Raw genomic sequence first — 22635 nt, 5'->3', positions numbered from 1 at the left:
TGTGTGTGTGTGTGTGTGTGTGTGTGTGTGTGTGTGTGTGTGTGTGCGTGTGTGTGTGTTGAATGCCCATGCAAATGTGTGTGAGGGGTTTAAAGGGTACATATGTATGTGTGGATCTGTGTGGGTTTGTGCCATGGACAAAAGTCAAACTTCTTGTCCTCAGTTCACCCGCTGCAATTGTAAAGCAAGTTCAACTTTCAACGATTACAAATTTGGTCATCATGACCTAATCACACTAATAACAATAATTCTTCAAAATTTTTGACATGATTTAATAATTAAATAATCAGTAACCATATTATCAAAAATATCCTGAAGAGGATGGATGTTTCTGGATTAATGGATAGGCTGGCAGTTCACAGATCATATTGACAAAGCAACCATCTGTTTGTTTCATTGCAGACTTTGTCCAAAGTGGGGATTGTGAGATGTCATACTTATGGCAGTGAAAACATATCATAATGATTACAAAAGTAAAAGACAAAAATAATACTCTAAAAAGTATTAAATCAGTGTAAAATCGTCATTTAAATGTAATACCTACTTTATTATGGGGCAAGAAAGTCTGACAGCAGCATGTGTTGTGCATAGCCTAATAAAGAACCCATATGGAGAGCGGAAAGCATATTTTCTCTGATGTATAACAAGCAGTATTCTGTTGTTAAATGTAAAAGCTCAACAGACCTCATCCAACCTCATTTCTGTTTATTAGCATTGAAGAGTCTCACAAAAGACTTTAAATGGTAGATGCCAGGCAGCTAAGATCCATGATAATTTATTTCAGTTGGACAACATCCTTATCTTAAAGGAAAACATCCACTTAGTAGTAAATAACAATATATTTTCTTTACTGTGGATATCATTAGTTACATGTAGTACATGTAGTAAGGCCTGTACAGCACTTTCAGCATCTGACCTCATGAGGGCACTAGAATCTCAATTTTTTTTTTTGTTTTTTTTTTTGTATAGACAGTATATGGCATGTATATTTCAATATCATATTCCCATAATGGTTACAGTTATGATTTCCAAGTAACATACTAAAAGGATGACTTTGTGAATGTAACATTGGAGCTAAAATATAACTTTCATGCTTTCCACTTTATAATGGTAATAGAATGAATACTTTAATCACTGTAACATAATTATATATTTATAGGACACTCAGTGGGGACAAATGTTATTTAATATAATAATAAGTACCCTAATATTCACTCATTATATATGCATCTTTTTATCCCTTGTTAATGTTTTTTTCCAAATATTATATATAATAGCATGTGTAAATACCTTTATAGTATACTGTATTTACTATTATTTATTTTAACTTTTTCTAACATTAAAAAAGAATAAATGTATTACTGTGTGCCATAAAGCTCACCTCACACCAGCTATTTATGTAACAAAGTGATACAACAAATTCATTGCTGTGTTGTATTTTTATAGCGCTGATCATAAATTCATGGTTGTTTAATAGAATATAAATGATATCACATCAGGCATATTGAGATTGCATAGTTTTTCTAACATATTACAGACACATATTGTTCAAGGTATTTCTTTACAATACTCAATAGGCCACCTTTACTTTTACTTTTGACAGGTAGGCATTAGATATTGCATTCAAGGTAAGCATACAAATAACTGAAGAGCCTTTGGGACAAATAAATCCACTAAATCCATGAAACAAGAGACCAGTGCTGGGTAGTAACAGATTGCATTTAATCTGGATTACATAATCAAATTACAGAAAGCAAATACTTGTAATCAGATCACATTACGTTATATATGTTCGGTACATTCAGTATTTTTATGGTGTGAATTATTCTTATCACTTAAAATGCTAAAATGGGCCTATGTTTTGTCACTCATGAACAGACGAATTGCAAGTAAAGCACAAAAATATCATATAAATTCTCATATTTTAAGTAATTAATTACATTTTCTTAAATGTATTGAAGCAACATTATGTCAAAATGGTACAAGTTTATCCTACTCAAATTCATGTTACATCAAATTAAAAAAAGTTAGGTCACAGATAATCCAAAAGTAATCAGATTAGATTACCGGTTTTAGGTATTATTTAACTGATTACATTTTTTGTCATGTTATTTGTAATCAGTACCTGATTGCAATTCCGAAGTAATCTACCTAGCACTGCCAGAGACAATGATTTCAGTTTAATAAATAGTGGGACACTGAATAAGAGTGAGACAAACTCAAGAAAATCTATTTAAAAAAAAAAAAAAATTCTTAACTAAAAAGCAGGTCATCTGATTGCATAGCCAGACTGATGATTCTGTCCCTGATTTGCCACCTGGATGGGCAATAGAGAGAAAGACAGAAGAGATAGGGAGAGAAAATACCGTAGTCAGGCCAGATGGCTGGCTCAATTGCGTAATTTGTTTCTGCTTTAAATTGTTTACAGAATGTGATATCACATGTTTATCTTTCTAGTCGGAGTTCCACGGCCACTTTCGTGCAGGTGCTTTTGGTTGATGTATTCACTGTGATCTATGATTTCCAAGAGGGCAAAACTGAAAATATAACAAAATAAACTAAAATTGTCATGGCCTGTTCAAGCCACTGTGACAATGAAAATGTCAGTTGTTCTTCACTGGATGTGCAAATATTTGAATACTGATACAATTTTGTGTTGGCATTTTAAACCCTCATGTGCCTGTGTACTCATAGTAAAGCCCTTTTTTGAGGGAGAGAGAGTTGCAAGTACTGACAAGCCATTTCTTTTTAATAAATATGACATTTTAAATTACTGATCCGCTAATGCCTTAAATGTGTAAATGCCTACAAATGACTTATAGATGTTTCTGTTCCTTGAACTCAGTGAGATCAGTCTGGTTTATTAAGATGGGATAAGAAAAATTATTTTAACATAGAGAAAATGACACACTTTAACAGCAACAACATTTCTACCACTATTAATTGCAGGTTTTTCATATTCATTGGCAAATCCTAAGAAGAAGGCATGATTATGCTAATTCATAAAGTCCTAGTCTACCAGAAAACATTCATCAGTGCCTCACTATTTGAGCCAGGTTACATAAAAGTCTAGCTAATCCCAAATCTGTTTCCATATTACAAAGTCAAAGGATGGCTCTTTCTGTTTCTCTTGGTTTCTATCAACAATCTCATTTTCCTGAGAGAAGAAAGAGCAGTTCTTCTGAGTGAGATAATTTTATTTCATTCGCTGTAAGTAATCTGAGTGCACAGTGGAGAGCACTGGCTCCTGAGAAGGGTTTAAATGAATAAACTGGCTATTTGTCTATACCTGGCGAACAGTAACTTTCTTTTGTCCTTATTTACATAATGATCACTACCTGCATGTATATTTAGAGCAACAATTTGACTATTGTTCTTAAATAAGACAATATTTTGATTAAACTGTTTACAAGGGTGGCTTGAAGACCTAATCCATTTATATAACATGCAACAGAGCATATCCTGATTAATGACTGAAGACAGTGAAGACAGTACCTTCCAGGCTTAAACTGCAAATGTTCTGTCATGTTGTGACTGTGGTATAATCTATTATTGTTGTGCTTTGATTAACTAGTTTGATTATGCTTATTCCACATATTACCTTATTTGGAGAAATTAACAATATCTAATTCAGATTATTGTTTCAGAGGGTTAAATAGTCAGAATATGTCAATGTAAACATTGATAATATTAGGCTACAAAAAGCCTGCATGACTTTCATCCTCATCCTCATAAACAATATCACTCATTCTTATCTGTCCCTTGAGATCACTGAGAAAAAGTATTTTAGCTCATATAAGGCAGTGGACAATAGACCATTTTGTAAATAAACGGTCACACACCCCAAAATAGATTTTCTGTTTAAAGCAGATCCAGAAAAAAGATCCAGTCTATGGGGGAATGTTGATTATATGCCAATGCACATTTAATAAAGCCAATGTTTCACTCACGGCATTCCAGTCGTATTAGTAGAAGCAATCTATTGTTTGACTTATTAGACTAATACATGGCGAACATGATTAGAAACAGAGATATTCTTTTATACTGAGACAGGGCCTTTTCTAGCTATAAGCGGTACAAGCGGCCACTTAGGGCCCCGGAGCCACCAGGGGTCCCACAAAAAAGTTTTTAAAAAGAAAATGACATTTAATTTACATTTTTTTAAATATTTGTTATAGCTCAATTAGACAGTTATAGTGGGCCCCCTTGTAGCCCGAGAGGGAATGGAGAATGTAACTGCAGTTCATGGGTGGGCCTCCAAGTAGGATTTCACTTAGGGTCCCCATGAGCTTAGAAACGGCCCTGTACTGAGATACCAACCTCTGCGGCTCTAACACAGTAGAGAGCAAAACAGTCAATTAGCGTGTTTCAACAGTAAGTCACCGTTTGTGGATATCATACAAATGAATGGGGAGAGCCGTAAACTGGCACGTACCTGTGCCAAATTTTCCGTTACTTCTCTTATAAAACAGCAATTTTATTGTAGTAAACTCCACTCATAGTTCACCTCAAAAGGATTGTTTATTGTAAAACACGTTGAAGATTAGCAGACAGGTGGTCAGTTCATTAAGTGAAAAGCAGTTTATTCAGCATGCCAAAGTCTCTTTTAAGGCAAGTCAGTCCACTCGGCGGCCATCTTTGGAAACGCTCCCAGGAAGACTGGCCAGCTATTTTCTATGTAAACAAGCAGCATAAAAGTACAGCTCCTATTGACTTGAATAAGGAAAGATTGAAGTCTCCATATGGTTGGTCAAGATTTCAATCAAACAATATATTCAAAATCAGAAGTAAAATCTGACAATGCTTGTATCATAAATGGACCATTTTCACATGCCTATTATGACTAAATGTGGCAAACTTTTTTATATTTCCAATTTTTAAAATATTTTGAGTAAATTTATGACATTGTACTTTGTATTACATTACCCTGGAATACATTTTAAAAAAATCAGTCACCACAGCTGCGATAAGGCTTCTAACACAGCCAGGGTTGGACTGGGATTAGAAAATCTTTCTGGCGCAGAGCGGCCCACTAAACCCAGCCTGCAACACGCCACACCATAACACTCATTGATTTCATTTTCCGGCTCAATTTCACATTTTTGTGATGAAAAGAAAAAAAGACATTTCTGTTGACTGCTAGTCATGACAACGGACCCCACCCGTGCAAATAATGTCATAACTTTAAAACATATAAAACCACTGTAAAATGTGATGAGTGGATTTTTTAGAGAAAGCACTAAAAGAAGCACTTTATAGCTCAGACAAATAACATGTCCGAAAACTTTTTTCCCAACATGCAGATGTTAGGTTAAAATGTACATGAAAGTACAAGGGAAAGTGTGTATTTAAGGTGCTGTGACAGGTCAACATAAAGATCTTAATCACCTTTTTATTTTAATTTTTCTAGAAATGCAAATGAACTATTGTCTTAGTTAATATGAGGTTGTGGAAACAACAAGTATAACAATAATAATATATATATATATATACATACATAGCTATACAAGATCATAAAATGTTGTTTAAAATAGCTAGATGAAGAAAGTGTCACACAGCTGGACACTGATGACAATGCTTAAAATTTCATGTCAGTTACCCACATAACTATGTGTGAATGTTTATTTTTTAAAAAATACAAATAAAAAAAAAATCAATGAAAACAAAGTTGGCCAGAATATGTACATATAAATATAAACACATATAAATATATGCCAAACAAAATAAACATACCTCTTAAAGTGTAGAACTTTGCAGATATTTTGCAGATTAATTGCTCATATTTTCACTCTGTGTGAGTTTGTTGCATCTTTATACCTGCAGTGTTTTAATTCCTTCCCCATATTATTCTTGAGAAAAAGTGAAAAGCCCAGTGCTTTGACAAGCGCTGTTTCTGCTATCTTTTAAACAAAGTAAGCCTCAAAGACTCAAATAGCCACAAAGTAATATTTTTCATGACTTATTTTCAGCATTTTTATCAGGCATGAGCATTATTCAGCAAGCCGCACTTCAGCTCCCTGCGGTATGAATAAATTATGCAAATGACTATGTACTGCTCTTAGCTTTACTGTTTGCAAATTTTATATACGCTGCTGTTATTGTATTTGTTGTAACTTACAGTTATTTGTCATTTTGTGACTATTCAGAGCTCATCTTATACTTTTTGTTATTAACAGTTTTTATTGATTCAAAATAGCAAATTAAATAGACATGACAGAATTTACGGAATCAATTTATATGGGATTATAACCCTTCTCCCCAAACAAATGAAAAAATTACCTCACCAAACTCCTCCAAGATTATCTCAGAATCAAGAGAATTTTTTTGCTCATTCGTCAGTTTAGGGAGTTCTAATGGTTCCACAAAGTTTCTAATGTCTTCATCAGTAGACAAAGACGTGGAACTATAGAGATCAAGATAGAATTCTTTAAAAGCACTATTAATATCAGTGGCTGAGGTAAATATGAGGAAATGGTAGAAAAAGACTCTCTGCTTTATAAATCTAGCCAAAAGCTTCCCTGCTTTGTCCCCCGACTCAAAATATGACTGTCTTGCCCTGAATAGCCAAAACTCCACCTTCCGTGGATCTTTTAATATTCCCATCTAACTCCACGAGTTCCCGTGTTTTGATGAATGAGGCATACTGTATGATCCGACCCGTAAGAACCGCCTTAAGTGCCTCCCAAGCCACACAAACAGAAGATACTGAGGTCCAGTTGATCTCCATATAGACATTGATTTCAGCCTTTCGTATTTGTTGGAATTCAGAATTTTGCAAAAGGGATACATTAAAATGCCAGCTATATGAGTCCTTTTTCTCCATATGTGGCAACACCTCTAAACACACCAGGGCATGATCTGAGACTAAGATGTTTCCAACTGAACAGTCATCAACAGATGAAATGAGGGACTTAGATATGAAAAAAAATAAATAAAAAAATCTATTCTAAAATAAATCTTATAGACCGATGAAAAAAATGTATAGTCCCTACCAGATGGTTTCAAAAGTCTCCAAATATCTGTAAGACCAAGATTTTTACACATCCTGTGAAGCATCAATGTTGCTCTAGGGGGCTTGCACACTTTTGCTTCACTATGATCAGGACTGAGTCCATCAAAAGATTAAAGTCTCCTCCCAATATTATATCATGAGGGGTGCCAGCGGCTTGCAACATCCCTTCAAGATCTATAAAAAAGCCCTGATTTTCAGCGTTAGGTGTGTAAATATTAGCCAAAATCAACCTTTGCCCCTGAATTTCTGTTAAAACAATAATGACTCTTCCTAATTTATCTTTAATCTGTTTGAGACATTTGAATTGTAGATGTTTACATATCAATGTAATGACTCCCCTGCTCTTACTTGAGCCAGCACTAAAGAAAACATGTCCACTCCATATCTTCCCAAATTTTTCAGCTTCCTGTGGGGAAAGATGCATTTCTTGAAGAAACACTATCATATTTCTTACATTTAAGAAAAGAAATAACCCTTCTTCTTTTTATGGGGTGCCCCAACCCATTCACATTCCACGTGGAGCGAGACAATCCACTCATATTAACATTTGACATTTTGACATATTAGAAAAAATAGTGTCAAAAATAAAATGATAAAGACCACATTCCAACATTGGAGGAACAAACCCCTAAATTCCCCCCGAACCAAACAAACAGAAAAAAGAAAAACGTGCGCATTAACCCCACGCTGTCCATCCCTCTAAACTCAAACAGTCCATGTACTGTACCACGAGAACCCCCGCAACACTTTTGTCGTCGGATTGCTCGAGTCCGGTGCTTTTATACAAATTTTGTGAGACAGAATTACACAACAGAAAGTAATCGATAAAACAAACTCCTGTGAGGCATAAGCACAAAGAACGTGTAGATCCATCCACATAACTGCCCGAAGGTGTATTCCACCAAAAAACAAGCTCCAACCGCTAGCGGAACAAGCAAAAAAAAAAAAAAGAAAAGAAAAAAAAAAAAAGAAAGGCCATTCAGTTTTCTTGGGCAGTCAAACAAATGTTTAGTAAGCCTGCTTTTACATGAGTGTAACACATGCCCTAATCACTCTAATGATTTGCAAGAAATATTCCACAAAACAAACTTCATCCAATAGGAGGCACAAGCACAAAGAACGTGCGGCTTTATCCACAAACTGTCCCGAAGGAGTGTTATTCCACAAAACAAACTCTAGCCACTAGGCGGAACCAGCACAAAAAGAAACAAAGAAGGCGCCCAGTTTCTTTGGACGGTCAAGTGAATGTTCAGATTGAATTGTGCTACGTTTAAGTATATTATCATAAATGTCTTGTCAGTTTTTCAAAATAATTTTTAATTGAATTGAATTGATTTGATTTTACCTCACAGAGTTTTTTGTATATTCACTCTGTAATGAGTCTGCGCAGGCATGTTGGAGCCCAGGGCTGCCACCTATATCGCCTGTAGGACAGGCCGGCCCAACTTACCTGACGGCCAGTCTGCCCCTGAACACAGCTGCTGAGGGAGTGACATAAAATTTGGCCTATTCTCTCTTCTTACTGCTGTTATTCAGCGCTCAATATTTTTTTATCCTTTTGCAAAGTTTTGAAAGCGTAATCGTTGATTTTTTTCTTTTCCCAAAAATTAAATTTGCTGTGGTCTTCCATTCACTACCATTCAAGTTTAACCAACTATGACGACTTTTGCATTTGCGCACACGGACTTGTGAAAAGGGTTCATTGTGCTTCTTTAGCTCAGATCATGCTAATAAAAAATAAAAATAAAAAATAATAATAATAATAATAATAATTTTTCAGGCTGGTTCAGCTAATGCGCATGCGTGTTCTGAAGTTGACAGGCAGGCATGTTTGTATCTAAAAAGTGATTGGCTCTTTTCCTTTTCTACATCTGTTGGCCTTTCCAGTTTCTCCAATTCATTTTAATAGAAGTGGTCTGTCTCTTCTAATAGTACTAAAGCATCTTCTAAATTAATATCTATTCAAATATAATAGTCTCTGGTCTCCTCGCCAGTGTACTGCCGCATTATACTTTGTTTTGCTAACCTTGAAGGCTCCCCCTTGGTAGGGTAGGTGATGTTATTCATAATAAAAGCACTTAATATTCAATTACATAACCATGCTCTGTTATATCATTGGTCTTTTCTTTTTTTTTTTTTCTTTTTTTTTTTTGTGCTTTCTAAAATTCTGCCAACATTGTATTCATAACACTAAATTAACAAATAAAAAGAAATAGCGGAGAAGAGCTGGGCGGCTCTTGTCAACTGTAAACACTATATATGTAACAAGAACGTTGTTCCTTGTGTTTAATTGTACTTGTTTAACAAAACCAGAGTAAATTATTTTCGCAGTCGTTGTTTCTTCGTCATATTTTGGGTCATGGGACAATGCCTTCATTCCCGTTACCGCATACATAACGGACGTACTTCATCAACGGCCGAGAAGTATGCGAATTCGCACACAGCTTTTGTTGCTCACAAATACAAAGGGCGCTATCTCTTTAAATCTAAAACAGCTAGAGTTTCGCCACCTACTACAGTGAAGGCTTGGCTCATGAATATTAATCACGTCACATGCCTGACTGGACGCAGGAAGGTTACGAAGAAACGTCACCGTAGTCTAAGTAATATTAATGAGATAATCCTTTGTCGTAGTAAGGTTCGTAATTTCACTCTCTGCTCAGCAGGACCTATCAGGAGCAGCAGTCGGGGAACTGTACATTGTTTTGGATGTGAGTCGTGAAGTCATTCCTCCGAGTGCATCACTGATGAGACAAACAAAGGCAAAACGACAACAGCACGCGTAATCCCACCCGTTTTGTGTCATCATCTGTACAGTTTATTGTGTGCTCATTTAATCATGCTTTTGTTTTTGCGATAATGTTGGCACAGTGTACGAATATATTTACATATCTGTGTCTTAAATATCGTTGTTTCTGGAATGCAACTGGAATGAAGATGACATGGTTTTGGACAATAAGCCTTTTTCATCACACTGTTGGAATAACGTGCTGGCGTGGATATTTAACCTCATGAACTCACCGCCGATTGGAGAAAGTTATGTTGCATATTGGACTTTAATTTCACGAATTGTTGCAGTGATACAAAACTACACATTGCAAAATTGAATTTCAAACTATGTCTAATATCTCTCTGTTACTTTCAATACACAGTAAACGTGAAATCCAATGAGGACGGCAAGCCTTATGGGCATCTGTATTATTAGAGCAAAAGAAAACTGAAGTTTATGATTTTGAATTGCTGCGTTTGATGGATCGTGGCAGAGGAAGAATGCCTGCACTCTTCTCCACTAGATGGGTCACAACCCATGAGATCAGGACATACATTTTCACATTTATGATATTTGACCTGTTAGCATGCACTGAAGGATCATATTCTAAAAGCTGTGATAAAAATTGCTTCTTTGGAAGATGTATGAATGGAACTTGCGTCTGTGACCAAGGCTGGGTTGGGGATCAGTGTCAGTATTGCCAAGGAAGATTCAAGTAAGTAACATTTGTCCATCTGTGTATCAACAGGTCCAGTGTTTGCAAACAACCTTTTTTTTTACTTGTGGTGTTATCAGCACCTTTAGGCAAATTAGAATAATTAGGTGGCACATTGGAGAGCTTTCCCCATCTGACCAGACTAACATCCTAACTTGTTCCATAGGTGGACTTTAAAGTTATTAAGCTCAAAAGCCAGAAAATAATGTTTTGTGTATTGTCACTACGGTTACCTGCCTGGTTTGTTGAGCACATCTAAGAGTTGGCTACATCTTAAATATGATATTAATCATGTAAACTGCCTGGCCAATAAAACAAAAAGTTGAATACTCTAATATTTAGTTGGACCGCCTTTAGCTTTGATTACAACATGCATTTGTCTTGGCATTGTTTTGACAACCTTATGCAAGGACACAACATTTATTTCCGTTCAGAGTTGCATTAATTTTTGGCCGAGATCTTGGATTGATATCGAGTCGAACCACTCCAATCAAGTCTTCTCCAGCACATCCCAAAGACTTTCAGTGGGGTTCAGGTCAGGACTCTGTGGTGGCCTATTCATGTGTGAAAATTATTCCTCATTGTCCCTGAACCACTCTGTCACAGTTTGAGCCCAATGTCATCCTGGAATATGCCCTTGCCATAAGGGAAGATAAAAGAACTGCATGCAGAGCTCAGAGACAGGATTGTGTCAAGGCACAGATCTCAGGAAGGCTACAAAAAAAAACAAAAAAAAAATGTCAGCTGCATTGAAGGTTCCATAGAGCACAGTGGCCTCCATAATTCTTGAATGGAAGAAGTTTGGAACAACCAGGACTCTTCCTAGAACTGGCCGCCCGGCCAAACTTAGCTTTCAGGGGGAAAAGGACCTTGAACCTGATGGTCACTCTGGTGGAGCTTCAGAGATCATGTGTGGAGATGGGAGAAACTTGCAGAAGGACAACCATCACTGTAACACTCCACCGATCTGGGCTTTATGTCAGAATGGCCAGACGGAAGCCTCTCCTCAGTGCAATACACATAAAAAAAGCACCTTAGTTCAAGTCATTACCACTTCCATCAAATGAATACTTGACTTGAATACTTGAGGAATACTTTATTCACTTATATACAATTAAAGCAATATGTTGTGTTGGTGGTGTGGTTCTGTTCTGTCCAGCAAATAAAACCTCCCAGGGGTAACAGAACAGATCCAGCAGAATTATTACAACATTGTACAATTTATTTTACAACATTCTGACAATCCTTCATTGCATAATAGATTAAATGGACACTTAACTTCAAATACTGTGTATCAAGTTGATAAATCAAGAACAAGGCGCAATAAAACACTGAAGATAGGAATTCCAAACTTGTGACAAATTGTAGTCTTGGAGTGCAGAACACACAACAGATGTAGAGAAAACTAAAAAGCAAAGCTGCCATTCAAGAAGTGGAACTGGGGATGGAGGAGGGTGTTAAGTGCAGCTTGCCTACATGCAAATTAATGGAGGACTTAAATAGGACAGCTCTGGAAAGCATCTGAATTGTATTGGTAGACACCATGATCAGCTGAGAATCACGTGACCTGTCTGAAATGACGCTGTGCTTGATCTATTTAAATAGGGACATACCATAGACTTCTACTGTTATTATATACAGTTTATTATAATTACTATAGACTGACACTAACCCACACTCTAACTCTTGCCCAAAAGCGTTTTGCATTTTTAGACTTTTTAAAAACATTATTTACTGATCTTTATTTTAAATGATCTTTAATTATCGTTTTTACAAATGAGGACATCCAAAAAAAATCCTCAAATTTAGCTCATTTATGGGAACAGATTTGTCTCCAAAGTATACACACACATGCAGATAATAATAAAAAAAGAAACATATCACTCACATTTCATAATGCCATTGTTATCAAATGCTAGTGTAATAGGCTAATCATTTTCCTAAGTGACACTACTGGCTGCTGAGTAAGTAAGAAAATAGGAACTGATTTGCATGTTATTTTCTGTAACACTTTCATTAAAATCTAAAGCACAAAAGTGCTGTATATCTAAAAATAGTCCATAGAGCATTATGCCAGTGTCACTCAGAGTGCCTTCTGGGAAGGTGGGGAGCTCATAAAAGAGCTTCAGTGAAATATCTGGTCTTGTATTTCCCTTATCTTTGACGATCTCTGCAGATGTATATTTCATTTCAAAATGCCTTGTAATCTACCATGGAAGTGCTTGTCAGAGATTTAGGTACACTTTTTTTAAAATACACCTCACATTTACCACTACAAATATCTAATACGTTTTGCATTAATTTTAACTTGTACTTCTTCTGATAGTACATGGGAAATAGTATGTGGACACTTGCTAATTGAACACCTCATTCCTAAACCATGAACATTATTGTGGGAATGTATTTGCTTCTCAGGGTTGGGGAGTAACGGAATACATGTAACGGGATTACGTATTAAAAATACAAAATATAAGTAACTGTATTCCACTACAGTTTCAATTTAAATAATTGGTAATTAGAATACAGTTACATTCAAAAAGTATTTTGATTACTGAAGAGATTACTTAGCATTTTATTGTCATTTGTTTCATTTAATATTTAGTCCTTTCAAATGGAAAACATTTATACATATAAATGATGTGATCAAAGTGCATTTGAACAGCGGTGAAACACTTTCTTATGATGTGTTGCATTCATACGAGCAGACAGAGAAGTAAGTTTGAAGTAAGTTTGGAGAAGAAGAAATAGAAATAAACCTTGTGTAAATTGTCAGCTTTACGCTAAGCTAAAATGCTATTTCTAGCCATTTTACATGCACGTTACCAGGCACAATCATATTTTTTATCAAGAAAATTCACATTGGATCATAATTTCATTTTTTCTAGTAAGACCTTTGATATTAGGGCAAAAATCATATTCTTGATAATAATTTTTGTATTGTTTTCCTGTAAAAATATCTACAAATCCTTAAAACAAGATCAATTTTATTTTTCTTGTTTTAGAAACAACACTGCATAAGATATTTAGGTTTTTCAGAGAATGTATTTTTAACGTGTATTTTGTCTTACTGTACTGGCAGAGTTTTTATAGTCAAAACAAGTGAAAAAATCTACCAGTACTGAAGAAGTAATCCAAAGTATATAGAATACGTTACTGACCTTGAGTAATCTAACAGAATACGTTACAAATTACATTTTACAGCATGTATTCTGTAATCTGTAGTGGAATACATTTCAAAAGTAACACTACCAACCCTGTTGCTTCTATTTAGCTGCAAGAGTTTGGTCAGATTTAGGTCAGGTCTTGCAGTGGAACTACTGCCAAATTTTATGGTTGGCATAATGCCTTTGGGCAGGTAGCATTGTCCTGGCATCGGCTAATCTCAGATTAATTGATCAGCTGGCAAATGGAGAAGCTCTTCATGCATTTCCACATCAAAACCAGTCTAGACAATGCATGCCACTTTACATGGTCATCTCGGGTTATCTGTGTGTAGCTGCAAATCCATTGAAATGCATCTTTGTTTCCAGAGGCACTTAATAGTAGGGCTGCACTGATGCAAACATTAATCGAAAAAAACACACATCTATTTTTCACAATATTGACCTTTCACCCCCTAGTATCAGAAGCATTTAAACTTTGCCGTTGTCAATCGGCATGCTTCATGTTCAAACATGTTTATTTTTCTGTCAGTTGTGCATGAGAATCAAAAGCTCAAGCATGTGATAAACAACCACAATTGTCATTTCTGTGCAAATACATTTATGCTGCCTCATCTGCCACTATAAAGTCTATGTAAACACACCTTTTCATGGTATATTGTATATACTGCTTCAAATGCAGCCAATTTAAAGTGATAATTCACCCAAAAATGTAAATTGTCTCATCATTTACTCACCCTAATGCCATCCCAGATGTGTATGACTTTATTTCTTCTGCTGAACACAAAGATTTTTAGAAGAATATTTAAGCTCTGTAGGTCTATATAATGGAAGTGAATGGTGACCAGAGCTTTGAAGGTCCAAAAGTGGTTTAAATCCATGTCTTTAGAAGCGATATGATAGATGTGAGTGAGAAACAGATCAATATTTAAGTCAATCAATATCTCCACTTTCACATTCTTCTTCTTTTGTTTTTGGCAATTTGCATTATCTGTGCATATCGCCACCTACTGGGCAGGGAGGAGAATTTATAGGACTTAAATATTGATCTGTTTCTCACCCACACCTATCATATAGCTTCTGAAGACATGAATTTAACCACTGGAGTCTTATGGATTACTTTTATGCTGCCTTTATGTGCTTTGTGGAGCTTCAATGTTCTGGTTGTCATTCACGTGCATTGTATGGACTAAAATAATCTTCTAAAAGTTTTTGTTCAGCAGAAGAAAGAAATTCATACACATCTGGAATGGCATGAGGGAGAGTAAATGATGAGAGAATTTTCATTTTTGGGTGAACTATCCCTTTAATAAGTTGAAACTCTGAAACCTGTGCATTGTATTGTGAGTTAGTTTGTGACACCCTGCCCTATTTAATAGTGAGTGTTATAACCAGGAACAGATGATACCGAGGTTTATGAAGTATAGGATTTTGTGAATTTTGTTAAATTGAGCAATGCTAGCAGGGCAGAAAGATGATACTTAATGTGGCTTATTATAGTTTCTGTATGGAGATTGCATGGCTTAATGCTTGACAGACCTTGCATTACTGGGTGAAACGTCATATTTCTCCCCTTAGTCTTTGAGGGATCGCATAAGTCCTTACTTTAAGAGAGGAAAGGAAACAAGCCTGTCTCCAGTTATAATTTATTTACTGTATCCTGAAACATACTTGGTTGTCCAGAGGGAGTCAAAAATAGCTTTATAAAGATAGAAAAGTGCAGAAAATTTATTTTTTACTTAAAGGGCCAATTTTTGTCCTTGCTAAGTCTGAAAAGGATGTGAAATGTAGTTTTGGACTTTTAGGGTTTAAAGAGGGTGATAGTGATGAATTGTGAGTAGCTCAGATTCTTGTAAACCTATTCCATTTATTTGTATGTTATAACATTGTACTTTAGAATATTGAAAGGAAAATTGTTTAAAATGAAATGCAATGGCGAGCAGAATAGTACATACATAACTGAACACAAAGTGAAAATTACTGAAAATTGAATATTTAATCTTGAAAACATAATTTAAAACATAATTGTAATCTTTATGGAAATTAGAAAGCTAATAAAATAATTCAAATACTGTACACACATTATTAGCTTGTTATAATTAACTGTTATTTAGCATACAGCCTGACAACTTGCTTCAGGGTGCTTTCTGCTGTCTTTCAAAGCTTAGTGTTTTGCATATAAGTAATTCCATCGCTTGTTCAAAGCATAATGCTTCAATGACGCTTGAGGTCTGACAGCTATTTGTAAAATTCTTAGTCAATTAGAAAGTGTAATTGCTTTGTTTTGAAGCATAATGAAAATACAGCAACAAATGCAATAACATGCTTACAGCTAGCAATGAATTTAGTAATGGACAGCATACCACCCAAATAAAATAGATGTGATGCAACCATTAATAGTAAGTCATTTTCAAAACCTGTTACGGTAGCATCATTTTGTATGTTTTCATACAATCTTCATTCACAATTCAAAACAACGGATTAAGAAAAGAATCACTCCATCTTTGTTTTATTAAAATTCTGTGATAATTTTCTCACCCTGATGTTATTCCAAACCCATATGACTTACTTTCTGGCATGGAACACATATGTGTTTAAATGAAAAGTTATGTTTTGTTGATATGTTCTCTTTCTGCAAGTGTTAATTATAAAGTGTAATTCACAGCTCTGTGGAGCAACCTAAATGTGTTTTTAAGAGTGTTTGTGTGTGAAAGCATGGGTGGGTACAAGCAGTTTTGTGAGTGGATATAGACGTTGGTTATAGCACTACAATGACAAAGACCTTTGATATGAGACTGCCCTTTACGTAGTGACAATGTCTCTGTGCTGATCTCTTATTAGTGTGTGTGTGTGTGTGTGTGTGTGTGTGAGAGAGAGAGAGAGAGAGAGTTGTTTATATGACCATCTGTCCATTATGGGGTAAACTAATCCATCTGAATTGGAAAAAATCCTAAAATGGACAATCTCCAGCCCCACCCCCAAACTCTTTCTCATACACACACACAGTCACATACACATTAGAGGAAAATCCATCTTAAGCTGATAGCTGTGTTTTAGAACATAGAAGCTGGTTTCTAGCTGGCCCAAGCAGGTAGACCAGCTACTTGTTGGTCATACCGGCTTAAAGTGGTCAAACTGGTTTTTGGAACATTGGAACTGGTTGACCAGCTAATAACCAGCTTGGAACATCTAAAATCCAACCACCATGTTCTAAAACACAGCTACCAACATAAGATATATTTTCATGTAGGGACATGAGTTATTGGTAATGGCAGTGTGTGGTTTGGCTGGTATCTTTTTTAAATGCCTTGTTGTGGTCAGCTTTATTATACATTACATTTGTGTATAAATTTGACATGATATTAAATCTGAAAAGATGCTTGCCCTCTTTCAAAACACCCTTTATCACCACTCATATCTTCTTTGTCTTGAGTCAGTGAGTGTCTCTCAAAAAATGTGGCCAGAGATTTGTTTTGACTGCCAACTGACTGGAAAATAGTTACTGTTGTTTGTTAGTCTCTCTGTATCTTAGTAGGACAATCACTATGTTGGTTCTCTGCTGTCTTTTCTCTCTTTCTGTCTTGTTATGTCACATTGACAGTTACTGTTTCTATTTTAGCAGCTGTCTGTTGTCACTGGCTGCCTGTAAGCGAAGCGCTGTCTTTCTTTAAGCAGGTATCGTGCGCATAAGTGCTCTTGTGTGTGTGTGCAAGTACCTGTATGTTTTATGAATGTGTTACACTATGACATAGTCGTAGAATTTATATTTTTACCAGTTTATTACACTAAAGTGGTAACCTGCAATTGTTACGTAACAAGATATTTCTACCTGATCTAACCCTTGGAATAACCTTATGTATTCTGGTCAATTCAGTGATGTTAATTTATATTTTTGACTTGAATCAAAAATCAGTTAATTGAGATTTTACTGCATGAAGCAAATTTTTTAGGTGTAGGACAGATGATGGTGATTAATGTTTTCTAGTTAATAATAATAGTTGAATTCAATATGTAAAAAAAAAAAAAAGACTATGTAAACCTGGTAACTTTCGCATGATACTCATAAGAAAACCAGAAAGAAACCAATGAAGATTTTTAGAAGAATATTTCAGCTCTGTAGGTCCATATAATGCAAGTGAATGGTGACCAGAACTTTGAAATTCCAAAAAGCATTTAAAGACAACATAAAATTAATTCATATAACTTCAGTGGTTAAATCTATATCACCCCTATATGATAGGGGTGAGTGAGAAACAGATCAATGTAAGTCCTTTTTTTACGATTAGTCCCCACTTTCACTTTTACATTCTTCTTCTTTTGTTTTTGCCGATTAACATTCTTTGTGCATATTGCCACCTACTGAGAGGTATTTATAGTAAAAAAGGAATTAAAAATTGATCTGTATCACACCCACACCTATCATATAGCTTCTAAAGACATGGATTAAACCCCTGGAGTAGTATGGATTACCTTTATGCTGCCTTGATGTGCTTTTTGGACCTTCAAAGTTCTGGCCACCATTCACTTGCATTGTATGAACCTACAGAGCAGAGATATTCTTATGTGTTCAGCAGAAGAAAGAAAGTTATACACATCTGGGATGGCATGAGGGTGAGTAAATGATGAGAGAATTTTTACTTTTGGGTGAACTGTCTCTTTAAGAACATAAATGGGGTCAATTTTGATTTTATGTTGACTTGAAATATGAACATAAATGAAAACCACAGAATATAGCACCCTTTTATAGTCTTAGCGAGACCTTTCTTTAAAGTTAGAAGCCCACACACTGAAAGTCTTCCTCTGCTGCATTACAGTTACAATAATACACTACACCACTGCCATAGAGGGACTTATATTACATTCTTGGGGGTAAATAATGTCTAATGGAAATGGGATGTAGGTTTAATGGGTATTAAGTGTAGTGCTGCATGCCGGTTGAGGTCACTTCTGAGAACTTCTGACTTTTACTCTGTTTGCTTTACTGAGTCGCTGGTGTGTCTTTCAGTGCTCCTGCTGGTGTTGTTTTGATCGCCTATCCTGGAACACATCCTTTGCTCCATTCCACCCATCCTGCCTCTCTCTCTCTCGCTCTCATCTTTTCTCTTCAGATTCTGTCTTTCTCCCTTGATACAGGGAGGATGGGATGGTTGGGGGGGGGGGGGTGGATAAAGAGAGACGGTTCATGTGAAGTTCAACATAAAACCTGCATATGAACTTGCCACTTTCTACAAGCTTAAACCAACATAAGCTGGTTTGCTGGTCTTAGCTGGTCTCCCAGCTTGATAAGGCGGGCCTTGTTTTAGAGGAGTTTGAGACCAGCTGGCTGAAAAGTTAAACCAGCTGAGCACAAACCTGGCCTGGCTGGGAGACCAGCTTGGACAAGATGGGAGACCGGCTAGACCACTTCAGAGTGGAAGCCTTTTTTCTTTTTCTTTTTTCTGCAGGACTGGCCTTGTGTTTTCTTCCCTGCTGAAAAAATATCTTAAACCAGGCTTAGCTGGTTTGCTTGTCTTAGCAGGTTTAAGCTGGTCTCCCAGCTGGGCTAAGCTGAAGCTCATCTGAAAAGTGCCCTAAATCCCTCTTAAACCAAAAGACCTGCCTGACCAAGCTGGTAGACCAGCTAAGACCAACAAACTACCATAGACTAGAAGGGTCAGCCCTGCTAGAAAAACAAATCATCCTAAGCTGGTTTGCTGGCCTTAGCTTGTTTAAGCAGTTCTCTCAGTTTGGCTAAGATGATGTTTAGCTGAAAAGGGCCCAAAGCCCCTCTAAATCCAGCTTACAGATCTGCCTAACCAATGTGAAGACCAGCTAAGACCAAGCTATCTTAGCCCTGGTTTACATTTTTTTTCCAGCAGGATTTTCTCACACTTTTTCTTTCGCTGTTTATCTCTCTCTCATTGCTTTTCCTGCTCTACTACATCTGCCTTTGTGTGGAGCCAATAAGTGTTCTGCTCTTCCCTCTTTCTTCTGTGCAGTGTAAAAATGACCGCAGTCTGACACAGAGCATGTCAGTCTCTCAGTCTCCCTGAGGATTGTCCTCAGCTCAATGATATCACCTCAAAGGCATGATTGTGCAGGCACTTTTCAGGGTGTGGTGCTCTGGATGCTACAGCATGCTTTGATTATTTGAGTTGAACTCTGGGTCTGCTTTTGGCTGGCTGCAGAGAAGCATCAGCACACATGAGCACTAGTGTACACAAGCTGTGTTCAATTCTGCACAGCAGGGCCAGATGAGCAGGGCCGAGAGGCCAGTTCTGTTGTCTGGAGGGACGCAGCCCCTCTTCCTCAATGGCTTTTTTATGGTTTGGGAGGTGGCCAGTGTTTAGTGTCTTTCCAGTAACTTTGTTTAAAAGTGTGTAAGCAAACAGTAATACCCAGGCACAAGGGTGTGTTTGGTAGATTATGTTTGTTTGCGTGGAAAAGAAATAATGGATTGAATGCTTTTAGGAAGTTGTTTGCTCTTTCATTTGTTATTTTTTGTTTGTGTTGTTTTTGCAGGTGAACATGTCAAACATTTTAATATGCCAAATTGCTGTATCTTACAGCAATTATTTTTGTGTGTTTGTTAAGCACTCCCCTGTCTTTTATTGGTTATTCAAATAGATTTAAAGCATTTATTAATCTTGGATACGGTTAATTTATGTTTACAATTGTTTATTGTAAGTTCATAATGAATTAACTAATGTTAACTCTTAATGTTAAAAATGTTACGATTTATGTTTGAATTAAAATTGACCAAGAATAATAATTGCTGTAAAACATTGTTCATTGTTAGTTCATGTTAACTAATGTTCAAGGGATATTTCACCAAAACATTTAAATTGTCTCATCATTTACTCGCCCTCATGCCATCCCAGACATGCATGACTTTCTTTCTTCTGCAGAACACAAACAAAGATTTTTAGAAGAATATCTGTTGATCTATTCAATGGAAGCAAATGGTGACTGGATATTTGAAGCTCCATAAAGCAAATAAAGGCATCACAAAAGTAATCTATAAGACTCCAGTGGTTAAATCAATGTCTTCTGAAGCGATATGATAAGTGTGGGTGAGAAACAGATTAATATTTAAGTCCTTTTTTACTATACTATATTACTATATTTTTACTCCCTGCCCAGTAGGTGGCAATATGCACAAAGACTACGAATCGCCAAAAACAAAAGAAGAATGTGAAAGTGAATGTGGAGATTTGTAGTAAAAAAGAAACGTAAATATTGATCTGTTTCTCACTCACACCAATCATATTTCTTCTGAAGACATGGATTAAACCACTGGAGTTGTATGGATTACTTTTATACTGCCTTTATGTGCTTTTTGGACCTTCAAAGTTTTGCCAACCATTTACTTGCATTGCCTGGACCTACAGAGCTGAAATATTATTTTTAAAATCTTTGTGTTCAGCTAAACAAAGAAAGTCATACACATCTGGGATGGCATGAGGGTGGGAGAATAAATAATGTGAGAATTATCATTTTTGGGTGAACTGTCCCTTTAACGTTTACAACCTTTTTGTAAAATCAAAAAATAATGTGGAGGTAAATATTATAACAATTGTATTTATTTTTTTGCCATGATATGGCATTTGTGGCTTAAAGTGTTAGTCAAACCATGTTGGTACTCTGGTTCCAGTGGAGGGCAGGAAATAAGTACTGTGTGCATCTCAAATTTCCCCATAGTTTATTAAATAAAATGCTCTCAAGATTTTCCAAGTTTCTATGACAGCCTTGCTACCAAGCCCGCATGTTGAACTTTGTGCCGAAACAGAGCCATGGCCACATTGACCCCAGAGCAAATGTCTCATGCTGCCAACACAAGCCTCATTAATACTAAGCTCTAATCCACCACAGTACAATCACAGTGGCAGTTACACTCATTAGTGTGATGGAACGGCAGATTTCAGCTGTAATTGTTCAGATCTGTGTTCATGATCCTTGCTTCAATACTAGACAATGCTCTGGCTTGGAATGCCAAAGTTTCTTATGTGATCCTGTGGATTCTTGCCTGAAGATGACATCTGCAGAAGTGGAAGTTTACAAACGCATAAATAACCTCAAATCATGGGCTTGTTGATGTTATGCACACACTGGAGCATCAAGCTCTGTTTAAGAGCGGCCGTGTGCATCTCTCTCTCGAACCGGCGTCTCCAGCTCCCCTTTATCTCGCTCTCCTGCTGATCAGCTGGTTCAGCACTCTCCGTGCACGGGGGCGCCACCGGACTGACCTACCCCCCCCAGCCATTCTGTCAGCCGGTGGTACACCCCGGTTCCTGGGAACCTGGGGGAGAGATGAGGGGAGGCGTAGGGAGAGGGAAAGGGCGAGCGGAGACACACGGAGAGAGAGAAGGCGAGAGGAGAGAGAGAGAACTTGCTCGCCAGCTCCCAGATGTGCTGTCGCATGGTCCTCAACCGCTCCTCCACCCTCTGGCAGATGTCAGTTCACTCCTCCCCCGGCGGACGGCAGTGACCCCTCCGTCCCCAGGCAGATGGCCATGGCTGCTCCTTTGGCGGACGGCAGCGGTGAGGGCTCCACGACAGCGCATCCCTCCTCCTTCCCGGATTTCGGCACCACTAACAGGTAAAGGACGGGTAAGATCATAAATGTTTAATTGTAAAACTCAACTTAAAACAAACACACACATGCAGCACGGCCACGTGTGTCTTTCTCTCTCTCAAACTGGCACCTTCGGCTCCCCTTTATCTCACTCACCATCACGGCCCAGGCATGCCCTCCTTCTTGTTACACTCCTCCCCCACCCAATTACATGTCTACGAACTTGACACTTAGGTTTTAATCCAGAATTTTTTTATTTTTATCACCTTGGACAACCTTATTTGTCAATGACCCATATATTATATTTATATATAATACAATGGTTAACAAAAATGTTATTGAATAATTTCTGAGGTAATTTAGCTTCTCCCTCCGTGCTTTGTGGCAGAATAGATGCTAAAAGGAAAGCCTGACGACAGTGTT

The 22635-nt window shown here is 36.9% G+C and overlaps 1 protein-coding gene across 3 annotated transcripts in view; it reads left to right on the top strand.

Annotated features, from left to right (window-relative positions):
- The first annotated feature begins 9758 nt into the window (after positions 1-9758).
- atrnl1a (attractin-like 1a) overlaps positions 9759-22635 on the top strand; it is a 398015-nt gene continuing 385138 nt past the window's right edge. For all 3 annotated transcript variants that reach the window (XR_007892410.1, XM_051648603.1, XM_051648604.1), the window contains exon 1: positions 9759-10497. Coding sequence is in view for 2 of the 3 variants with exons in the window: in XM_051648603.1 (XP_051504563.1) it covers positions 10262-10497 (236 nt within the window). In the remaining variant the exon portion in view is untranslated. The remainder of the gene's footprint in view (positions 10498-22635) is intronic.

Source organism: Myxocyprinus asiaticus, chromosome 21, assembly GCF_019703515.2.
Source record: "Myxocyprinus asiaticus isolate MX2 ecotype Aquarium Trade chromosome 21, UBuf_Myxa_2, whole genome shotgun sequence".
NCBI lineage: Eukaryota > Metazoa > Chordata > Actinopteri > Cypriniformes > Catostomidae > Myxocyprinus > Myxocyprinus asiaticus.
This window is presented reverse-complemented; position numbering and strand designations above follow the sequence as displayed.